Source organism: Rhinopithecus bieti, unplaced genomic scaffold (genome assembly GCF_001698545.2).
Source record: "Rhinopithecus bieti isolate Rb0 unplaced genomic scaffold, ASM169854v2 scaffold_10548, whole genome shotgun sequence".
Classification (NCBI taxonomy): Eukaryota; Metazoa; Chordata; class Mammalia; order Primates; family Cercopithecidae; genus Rhinopithecus; species Rhinopithecus bieti.
In genome coordinates, this window is record NW_016806834.1 from 811,600 (window position 1) to 822,289 (window position 10,690).

Below are 10,690 nucleotides of genomic sequence, written 5' to 3' on the forward strand. Positions count from 1 at the left end.
AAGGGAAGGGAAGGGAAGGGAAGGGAAGGGAAGGGAAGGGAGGGAGGGAGGGAGGAAGGAAGGAAGGAAGGAAGGAAGGAAGGAAGGAAGGAGACTGCACATGTACCTTGTTTTATACTCAAAGGATTTTCTAGAAAACATGGAAGACCTCACATATAGTAGGGGGCTTTACTCTCCATTTATAGACTTCTGTACTATAACAGTAATTAATATACTCATTCCAGGCCGGGCGTGGTGGCTCATACCTGTAATCCCAGCACTTTGGGAGGCTGAGGCAGGCGGATCACAAGGTCAGGAGATCGAGACCAGCCTGGCCAACATGGTGAAACCCAGTCTCTAATAAAAACACAAAAATTAGCTGGGCATGGCGGCACATGCCTGTAATCCCAGCTACTTGGGAGGCTGAGGCAGGAGAATCGCTTGAACCTGGGAGGCGAAAGTTGCAGTGAGCCAAGATTGCACCACTGCACTCCAGCTTGGTGGCAGAGTGAAAAAAAGATACTCATCCTAGATCACAAAGCTCTGCAAAGCTGAGTCTAGAGCCCAAATCCTCCAACTCGATGGGTGCAGTTCTTTCTACAACAACACAGATTTAGTCACTCATCCAGTCCACGTTTATGAAGCACCTATCTAATACCAGGTATTGCGCCACACACTAGGGATGTGGGGGTGACATGCCAACAGCAGTCCTTGCCTGCACAGAGTCTCAAGAGCCCAGGGATTCTTACCACGACACGGACAGAAATGACTTCTGAATCACTGGCTGCCCCAGATGGGCACCACCCTCAAATTCATCAGAGCAGAGAATCCCAAGCTGACCTTTGAACTATGGGCCGGCCTTGGACAGTAAACAGTATAAACGTCCAGGAGAGGGAGAAGCAGACAAGTGTTCCAGGCCTCACAGTCTTGCTTTCCAGTTTGTGGCACTCAGCCAGAGAGACAGGAAGTCCAAGCTGAGACATCACTGGCACCTGTGTTCACTAGCCCATCCCTTAGGGCACCTTCTCCCCAAATCCCAAATCTCACCTCAAAAGCGACACGGTCTGACTGGTGTTGCCGCTCGGCCTCCTGAAGCTTAGCCAGTAAGTTCTGCACAGTCTTCCTCAAGCTGTCAACATCCTCATTTATACAGGTGTCCACCTACAGCCAGAGCAAGGAAGGGAAGAGGAAGCCATCAAGTTTCTGACTCAGTAAGAAAAGGTCCCCTCCCAGGCACACACTGGTTTGGACCATCTCATCCAGACCACCCTCACAAAAGAACTGTCATCACACAAGGGGAGAGTTACCTTAGGCAGCCAGGAATTCTGAGTTATTCAATGAAACATTGTCCTTTCATACCGTAGAGAACTCTGCTAGCCTCAAAACACCCAACTATTTAGGACATGCTCAGTAGTATTTCACTTATGTATCCACTGATTGATTTCTTGGCGAATATGTGGATGCTGTCTCTAGGTGTGTGTCCTGTTTCCCTCTATCCGCCTACAACTCTCTGAGAGCAGAGACCATGTTCCCCTTGGACCACAGTTCCCACAGGACAGGGACTATGTCACACCCATCACAAAGGGAGTGGTCCAAAAGCACATCCTTTACCATTCTCAGCTTTTGGCACTGAGAGCAGCATATAAAGGGTTACTGATGGAGGGACAGATTTATGGCAAAAGCATGCAATGAGTCCAGGAATCTGATTCGATGTGGAAAACGGTGTCTCATCGAGGTAACTGCTCAGTCTCTCCCAGACACACCCAACCGTGGGCTGGTGGTTAGGGATGAGCTAACACGTAGGGTCTCGCCCCCGTCTCTGCTGCACAGGCACCAGACACTTCGATTACAAACTCCCTGTGAGTCTGACAGAAAAATCTCTCCCAATCTTGCACAGTGGGAAGCAGCAACGCCTTCAAACCAGAGCTCAGAGCTCTCGGCTGGGAGGAGGGAGACAGGGTCCCAGTCTCTGCATTATAATCCTGTGGGTGACAATGAAGAAATGAAGTCCTGTGGGCCTTCATTTCTTTATCCGTGAGGCAGTAAGTACACTCCCTACCACACCCTGCCTTACAGGCTGCCTCAAAACTAGGTAAGATAACATCCGGTACAGCTTTGAGCTTGTGAGAAGAAAGAGGCCAAACAGATATTACCAGGTATTATTGTAATTTGTTGCCAACAATGTATTTGCCAAATATGGTGATTCAAAAGAAGGAGAAAATCCAAGCTGCACATCTAAAGCAAGTGGTTAGAATCACAGCATTCCAAATCTAGATGTCATAAGTTATCCAGTCAGTTTCCCTAAATCCTCACCTGAGCCAATGGGCAGGTGAAAATGTTTTAAAAGGCTCCTGGAACACAACTATTATGCACTTATTTCAAAGAGTGTTCTCATAAGGCTGTTTAATAACATGGAAAACTTTCATGAAAATATTATTTCATCATGTGATATAATATGAAGCAAAAAAGTAAGTTATAAAACTACGTGTAGAGGCAGAAGCAATGAACTAGATTTTAATACAGCAATTTAGATAGATCCTAAAAAACATGGTACCAGGGAAAACAAGAACAAGCTACTGGGTAGGCTGAGGTGGGAGGACTGCTTGAAGAAGATATAGCACAAGTTCATCACGTATATTGAAACATTTTACAGGCATATTTAAAGCCATATATTGAATTCATTAGAGTGAGTGCCTCTTGCAGGAGGTGGAGAGGCAAAAAAAACAAAAAACAAGAACTAAAACCAGTGAAAGGTCTTGACAGGACCCACGAGGATGATGTGCCATGAACTAATGGGTGGGTCTGATTCAACCTATACCTGAGGGCCAAAAACACCGAATGCCAAAACATACCCAACTAAAGAAACAAAAAAAAAACAATTATAAAGACATGCTACATACTGTACAATGTGAATATTATAAATATATATTTGCATTCAGGGAAAGATGAAATTTCACTGTGGTTTTTCCCTGAGTAGATTACAAGTGACATTTTTTTCTTCTTTCACTTTCCTGTGTTTCTGAATTTTCCAAATTTTCTACAGTATGAAAGTTTTGTATTATATAATCACAAAAAAACACAATAACACACTTTTTAAAAATACAGTCATGGTGGCCGGGTGCAGTGGCCCATGCCTATAATCCTAACACTTTGGGAGGCTGAGGTGGGTGGATCACCTGAGGTCAGGAGTTCGAGACCAGCTTGGCCAACATGGTGAAACCCCATCTATACTAAAAATACAAACATTAGCCAGGCGTGGTGGCTCATGCCTGTAGTTCTAGCTACTCAGGAGGCTAAGGCACGAGAATTGCTAGAACCCAGGAGGCGGAGGTTGCAGTGAGCCGAGATCATACCACTGCACTGCATCCTGGGTGACAGAGTAAGACTCTGTCAGTCAATCAGTCAATCGATCAAGTACAGCCATGGAAGGAAATGCTACATAGTTATTCAAAAGAATGAGGTAGATCTATTATGTACTGACATGGAAAGAAGGTTATAATATACTCTTTAGTTAAAAAAAAAAGCAAGCAAAGAAAAATGTATTTACCATCCTATAGTTGAGAAAAGCACATATATATTATATACATATATTTATGTATATATGGTATGTATATAACATATACATGATATTTAAATATGGTTGTCTATGCATATAAAAATATTCTAGAATACTGGCACTCAACTTTAGCTAAACAGTATGACCTGAAGAGCTCTTAAAAGTCCTGATGCCCAGGCCACTTATTGGAACAATGAAATGACAAGCTCTAGGGATGGGACCCAGGCATCATATCCTTTAAAGCTTGCAAGGTCATTCCAGTGAGCAGCTGAGGCTGAGAAGCACTGCCCTAGAAAGATCCACCCACTTCAATCTGTTAACAGTGGATACTTGTAAGGAGTGAGATTGGGGAAGGAGAATTTCCACTCTTTATATTTCTCTGTTGTTTGAATTTTTATGTCAACTACTACTCTTGTATTTAATGAGAGAGAGAGAGAAAGCAATAAACAAAAGGATGGGGAGGAGGCAATCCTGCCCCTGGCTAAGCAGAGCCACCGTTGTGTCCTCTGTTACCCACCTCAGGTGGGCTGCTGTACAGGGCCGTGGGACTCTGACTAAAGCCATTTGGCTTTTCTAGCACCACCTGTTCAAAGAAAAATAAAATTGGTAGTTAAAACAGATGAAAGCAAACAACTTTGAACATTATTCTCCTAACACTCAAATCTTAGAGAAGGACAGGGAGAGAGAGAGGAAGGTGAAAGGGAGGCAGGGAGAGAGAAAAAGACAGGGAGGGAGAAAAAGGAAGGAATTAAGAAAGGAAAAGAGGAAGAGGGAAGGAAGGGAAAGAAAAAAAGATTCCTAGTGTTCCCTGAGAAAATAGAACCAAGAGAGGGTGGAGAAATGTGTGTGGCCTTGAAAGGGAACACCCTAGCCTTGTAGGGAGGATGAAAAAAAACCTCAGGCTAAAACCTTTCAGCAGATAGAAAAGTATGTGTAGTTCATTATTCTTAGCCAGGGAATAAGTGCAGCTGCCTGCCACAAACAAAGAGTTTCCCTTGCCCCCAGGGATCCTGGCAAAGTTTGACAAAGCAAAAATTACAAAGGGAAGCCCTTTTTCAATTATTTCTGACCCAAAGCCTGATTATTCATCATATGACAGCTGGTTTGTGCAAACAAGGGGGCTGGACTTTGGGCCAGTCTCTGTGCACATTAGGTTCTTCTGCCACCTGACAAAGGAGCTCCCACCAGCCAGATGTGAGCTCAGGCACTGAAAGGCCTGACTTCAGCCAAAGCAAAAATTAGGAAATGTTCCACCACACAAGTGCATGTGCAAGACAAAGAACTTTCCTTGCACCAGCTGCTGGGCTGCTGTTCCCCTCAAGGGAACGAAGGCAGGGGCTGCTGCTGGAGCAAGACACCCTGCCCGAACCAAAATGCAAATTAAAGATACAACTCAGAATCTAAAGGATGAGGGCAAAGTCACAAAGAGACAGCTCTGTTCTCCTGAGGGCATTTCTATCCTCGAGTTTTGGAAAAACTGAAAAGCAGGATCCCAGGATTATCCATCCCAGGAAAGACTTATCCAATCTGTTCAGTCTAACAAACATTTACTGATGCCTTCTACATCCCAGACCTGGGGAGAGAGGGAGGGTGAGGATACAGACACGGGATGGGGGTGGGGTGAACTCCTAACCTTGAGGAGCTTCCCATCCCAGGTTAGACATAACTATATACAAGATTAATAACAGGCTAGGGCACGGACTTCAATTCACACTACAGGTGCCACCCAAACTAAGCAAGATCAGCTTATGAGAAGTGTGGATTTACAGGTGACTGTCTGCTTTATAAAATTCCATTATTATAGGAAGCTTGATCACAGAATCCTTATAGATAAGAGGCTTTGCTAACAACTGATGATATTTAATTTGTATAAGTTCAATTTCTGTACAGTGTTTCAGGAGCAGGTGTACTTATGCTTAAGCTGACATGTGTAAATGTAAGTGCTCATCAGCTGGAGAGTCCTAACCAGATTGTGAGTGCTCCAGAGAAGCCAGCATCACCTCTATTTTCTCCATTCCTGGCAGAGATGCTAGATTCAGCACACACTGGGTAATTGGTAAATGAGACTGCCTGGCACAACCCCACCTCCTCGGTGGGGACCCAACCATGGACCATTTCCTATTACCTGTATCTCCTGTCGATGGAGAGAATCTCCTAGGTCCCTGTCAAGCTTGCTACTTATATCCTCCCGGAGCTTCTGTAGGCAGTTCCTGGCCTGGGAGGGGAGGGGAAGAAACTTGAGCTTTAGGGTAGAGAAGAGAGCACGCCAACTCACCCAACTCTGTGCACCATCCCCGGCCTGTACTACGAGTCAGGCACTGTCCTAACTACTGGCCGTAGGATGGAGAGAGATGCCCTGGTCAAGTGGGGCTACAGCTGACATTCTTTTTGGGGAGACACACACAACACAAAAGACAAATAAGTAAAATGTGTAATATGTTATATGGGCATAAGTGCCAATGAGAAACATGAGCCAGGAAGGGAGTGAAGAAATTATGTGAAAAGTTGGCTGGTAATTTTCGATAGGTGGCTGGGGACAGTGCTAGGCACATAGTACTTAAGTATCCGTGGATTAATGGATCAGGTATGAAGGGTCAAAAGTTATATATTTGACACACAGGAGGGCATGGCGGCATTTCAGAGGCATAAAGGAAAAAGAAGCGGAAAAACCAGAATCCACAAAAGAAGACAGCCAAAAAAATGTGAGATTTAGAGAAATGACCTAGGCACTGCGTGAGAGGGAAGGGGTGCCCACCTCCTGGATGTACTGGACCTCACTCTTCAGCTGGTTAATATTCTTCTCATGAATCATCTTGTCTCCAGACCTCCCCTTCAAGTACACCTGAAATAAGAACACTATTTAGTTAAGAAACCTCAAATTAAATTAACTATACAAAAATAGGCAGCTTCATATAGTGCTGGTGGGAGGATAAACTGTTACCGCCAATTTACTGGGTGGAATGTGGTGATTCGGATTAGAAGACCTAAAAATATATTTACCTTTTGGTCTATCAATTCTACTTCTGGAAATTTACCCTAATGCAGTAAATTTAGCTAAATGCTCTATAGCTATATTGGCATAAACACTCACATATACACAGTCATGCATCACTTAATCATAGCAACACATTCTGAGGGATGCATCATTAGGCGATTTCATCCTTGTACAAACATCACAGAGTGTACACACACAAACCTAGATGGCATGGCCTCCTACAGCCCTAGGTTGTACGGTGTACCCTATTGTTCCCAGGCTACAGACAAACCTGCACAGCATGTTAGTGTACTGAATACTGTAGGTGATTATCACACAATGGTAATGTATCTAAACCTAGAAAAAATACAGTGAAAATGGAGTATAATAATCTTATGGGACCACTGTTGTCTATGCAGTCCATCACTGACCGAAATGTTGTTATGCAGCACATAACTGTACTGTAACTGAGTCAATCATATGGTATGGGATTTATATCTCAAAAAGCTGTTTTATTAAAAAAAAAAGAGAAATAACAAAAATCATTTTATTTTTAAAAAAATAAGTTCCATCAGCCAGGTGGGGTGGTGCACACCTATAATACCAGCATTTTGGGAGGTTGAGGCAGGACGATTGCTTGAGCCCAGGAGTTGGAGACCAGCTCAGGCAACAAGGTGAGATTGTCTCTACAAAACTAAAAACATATAAATAAATAAATAAGTTCCATCAGGATGAGCCAGGCGCGGTGGCTCAAGCCTGTAATCCCAGCACTTTGGGAGGCCGAGACGGGCGGATCACGAGGTCAGGAGATCGAGACCATCCTGGCTAACACGGTGAAACCCCATCTCTACTAAAAAATACAAAACACTAGCCGGGCGAGGTGGCGGGCGCCTGTAGTCCCAGCTACTGGGAGGCTGAGGCAGGAGAATGGCATAAACCCGGGAGGCGGAGCTTGCAGTGAGCTGAGAACCGGCTACTGCACTCCAGCCCGGGCAACAGAGTGAGACTCCGTCTCAAAAAAAAAAAAAAAAAAAAAAANTCTCTACTAAAAAATACAAAACACTAGCCGGGCGAGGTGGCGGGCGCCTGTAGTCCCAGCTACTGGGAGGCTGAGGCAGGAGAATGGCATAAACCCGGGAGGCGGAGCTTGCAGTGAGCTGAGAACCGGCTACTGCACTCCAGCCCGGGCAACAGAGTGAGACTCCGTCAAAAAAAAAAAAAAAAAAAAAAAAGTTCCATCAGGATGAACCCATTATAGGAAAATAGTAAGTTCCATAAACACACCTCCTACCTGTCTCCACAACCTCCAGCAGCAAAACATGGTCAGTGGATAGGCCCCTAGTAAGGTCATCCAGTACAGCCCCTTGCCTGGGGCCAGGCCGCACCAAAGTTGCTAACAGGCAGACTGTAGTCTCCTGGTATTAATTAAGATGTTTCTAGGAGATTGCCAGGAACTAGCAGCTCAGGTCTGGTTCCTTCCATCAAACCACAAGCTCCCTTTGGCAACAACATCAACTGCTCCCTCTCACATATGTGCAGGGAGGAAGAGGACAGGGAGAAAAGTTGGAGGTGAACTAAGCTTACCTTAATGATCTCCTCATGTCCATCATGGGACTCCACCAGTTCTGAAGCCAGAGAATGACCAGTGGAGTGGCCGGACACCATGGCATAGGTCTTCCTTCCCGCCTGGCCGAAGAGAGACAAGACAGAGAAAGAGATGGCTCAGAAATCACATGGCAAGCCCAGAACTCCTGCCCCTCAACTAATGCAGAAGACCTGTTTCTCAAAAGACTTGAAGGGTTAGTCTGACTTTCCTCTCCAAAAACTCATTTCAGAACCTCTAACACAAGCCACACAGCAGCAAGAACACCGGCCAGGGAAAACTGGCAGAAATAGCAGCTTAGTTTTAATTTTAGTGGGGGACTCCTCCTGCCCCAAAGCAGTGCACAAGGCTGAGGCAAGCTGGATGTTGCTGAAAGGAGAGGCTCCCACGCTCGCGTCACCAGAGTCGGCTCCAGGCAGTACTAGGGTAAGAGGCCAGCAGCAAGGAAGCACTGGTGTGGGGAGGGGGCCTTGCCCACCAGAATTCCGCAGTACCTTCTGGGCTATGTGTTCAAGTTCATCTCCTGTCAGTTCACCCTGAAGAGTCAGCCTGAGAATGTCCACGCTGCCCTAATAATGACAATGACAGCAACAATAACCCCTCACCTTTACAGTCTACAGGTACGAAGTGCTACCAGTACAGGGTGCTTCTGCCAGCCCTGTGGAGCGGGCCTTGTCATCACCACTTCACAGACTAGGAAAAGAAGTCCAGGGAGGCAACATTACCTTGCCCAAAATCAGGTGTTTGGGGTGGTGACTCTGGGACCATCTGACAGTCCTTTCTTTCACAACAAGGACTACATGGCACACTGCTCTGTACGGCCTCAGCAGGGCTACCCTGGTTCTTGGACAACAGGGAACACATTGCATGCACTCTTCTTTCGCTAGTTGTAGAGAGGTCATTCCTGGACTGCTCATCCTTAATCCAGAATTTCTGCTCCTGACAACCAGCCAGCAAGTTATTGATGCACTTTATAAGACTAGCACATTCTCGCCGGGCTCGGTGGCTCAAGCCTGTAATCCCAGCACTTTGGGAGGCCGAGATGGGCGGATCACGAGGTCAGGAGATCGAGACCATCCTGGCTAACATGGTGAAACCCCGTCTCTACTAAAAAATACAAAAAACTAGCCGGGCGAGGTGGCGGGCGCCTGTAGTCCCAGCTACTCGGGAGGCTGAGGCAGGAGAATGGCTTGAATCCGGGAGGCGGAGCTTGCAGTGAGCTGAGATCCGGCCACTGCACTCCAGCCTGGGCGACAGAGCGAGACTCCGTCTCAAAAAAAAAAAAAAAAAAAAAGACTAGCACATTCTTCCTGAACTAAACTATAAGAAAATACCTGAATTCAAACTCCCATTTCTATAAGCCACATGGAAATTATCCAAGTGAAAGCAGACAAGATAACAGGTATTCATCTAGAGATCAGCCTAATTCAAAGGATGAAGCAGGTTTTCTTTCATAAGTCAAATAAGTGTGTGCGCGTGTGTGTGTGTGTGTGTCTGCAGCCTCGACCTCCCAGGCTTAAGTGATTCACCCTCCCAAGTAGCTGGGACTATAGGTGCACCAATATGCCCATCTAATTTTTGTATTTTTTGTAGAGATGAAGTTTTGCCATGTTGCCCGGGCTTCAAAGAAGGTTTTTTTAAAAAAAAAGGCTGGGCACGGTGGCTCAAGCCTATAATCCCAGCACTTTGGGCAGGTGGATCACGAGGTCAGGAGATCGAGACTATCCTGGCTAACACAGAGAAATCCCGTCTCTTCTAAAAAATACAAAAACAAAATTAGCCGGGCTTGGTGGCAGGCGCCTGTAGTCCCAGCTACTCAGGAGGCTGAGGCAGGAGAGTGGCGTGAACCCGGGAGGCAGAGCTTGCAGTGAGCTGAGATCCGGCCACTGCACTCCAGCCCGGGCGACACAGTAAGACTCCGTCTCAAAAACAAAACAAAACAAAACAAAAACAAACAAACAAACACACACAACACTTTGTGGGGAAAATTAAAAACCTGAAAGGAAAAAACGTGGTAGGAGGGAAAACTCGGGGCCTGCAGATTGGGAAGATTATAACATTGAAAGAAGACTAACAAGGCAGAGTAGATCGCCTGTACTATGCATGGAGGTGAATGAGGGGCTTAGCCACTATGGATCTCTGGTTCACACTGGAAAAATAAGGAGTTGGACCAAGTATATCTCAGGTTCCTTCTGGATTCCATTCTGTGACAGCATGAGGATGAAGCATATGCCTCTCCCAGACAATGAAGAGAAATAGGTGCTGGGCTACCCAAGAATGAAAGTGATCTTGCCGGGCGCGGTGGCTCAAGCCTGTAATCCCAGCACTTTGGGAGGCCGAGACGGGCGGATCACGAGGTCAGCAGGTCGAGACCATCCTGGCTAACTCAGTGAAACCCCGTCTCTACCAAAAAATACAAAAAAACTAGCCGGGCGAGGTGGCGGGCGCCTGTAGTCCCAGCTACTCAGGAGGCTGAGGCGGGAGAAGGGGGGAACCCCAGGAGGCAGAGCTCGCAGTGAGCTGAGATCCGGCCACTGAAGTCCAGCCTGGGCCACAGAGCGAGACTCCGTCTCAAAAA

General features: G+C 46.1%; 1 protein-coding gene across 6 annotated transcripts in view; it reads right to left on the minus strand.

Moving 5' to 3' along the window:
- Positions 1–10,690, minus strand: part of TUFT1 (tuftelin 1) — a 44,577-nt gene that overhangs the window by 13,486 nt on the left and 20,401 nt on the right. For 2 of the 6 annotated variants that reach the window (XM_017877665.1, XM_017877667.1), the window contains exons 2-7: positions 8,607–8,681; positions 8,094–8,195; positions 6,291–6,377; positions 5,661–5,750; positions 4,053–4,118; positions 1,027–1,140 (exon numbers count right to left, since the gene is read on the minus strand). In XM_017877665.1, the coding sequence (XP_017733154.1) occupies positions 1,027–1,140; positions 4,053–4,118; positions 5,661–5,750; positions 6,291–6,377; positions 8,094–8,195; positions 8,607–8,681 (534 nt within the window). Of the gene's footprint in view, positions 1–1,026; positions 1,141–4,052; positions 4,119–5,660; positions 5,751–6,290; positions 6,378–8,093; positions 8,196–8,606; positions 8,682–8,912; positions 9,045–10,690 lie in introns of those variants that run through there. The other 4 variants (XM_017877670.1, XM_017877666.1, XM_017877668.1 and 1 more) reach the window with 4 other exon arrangements.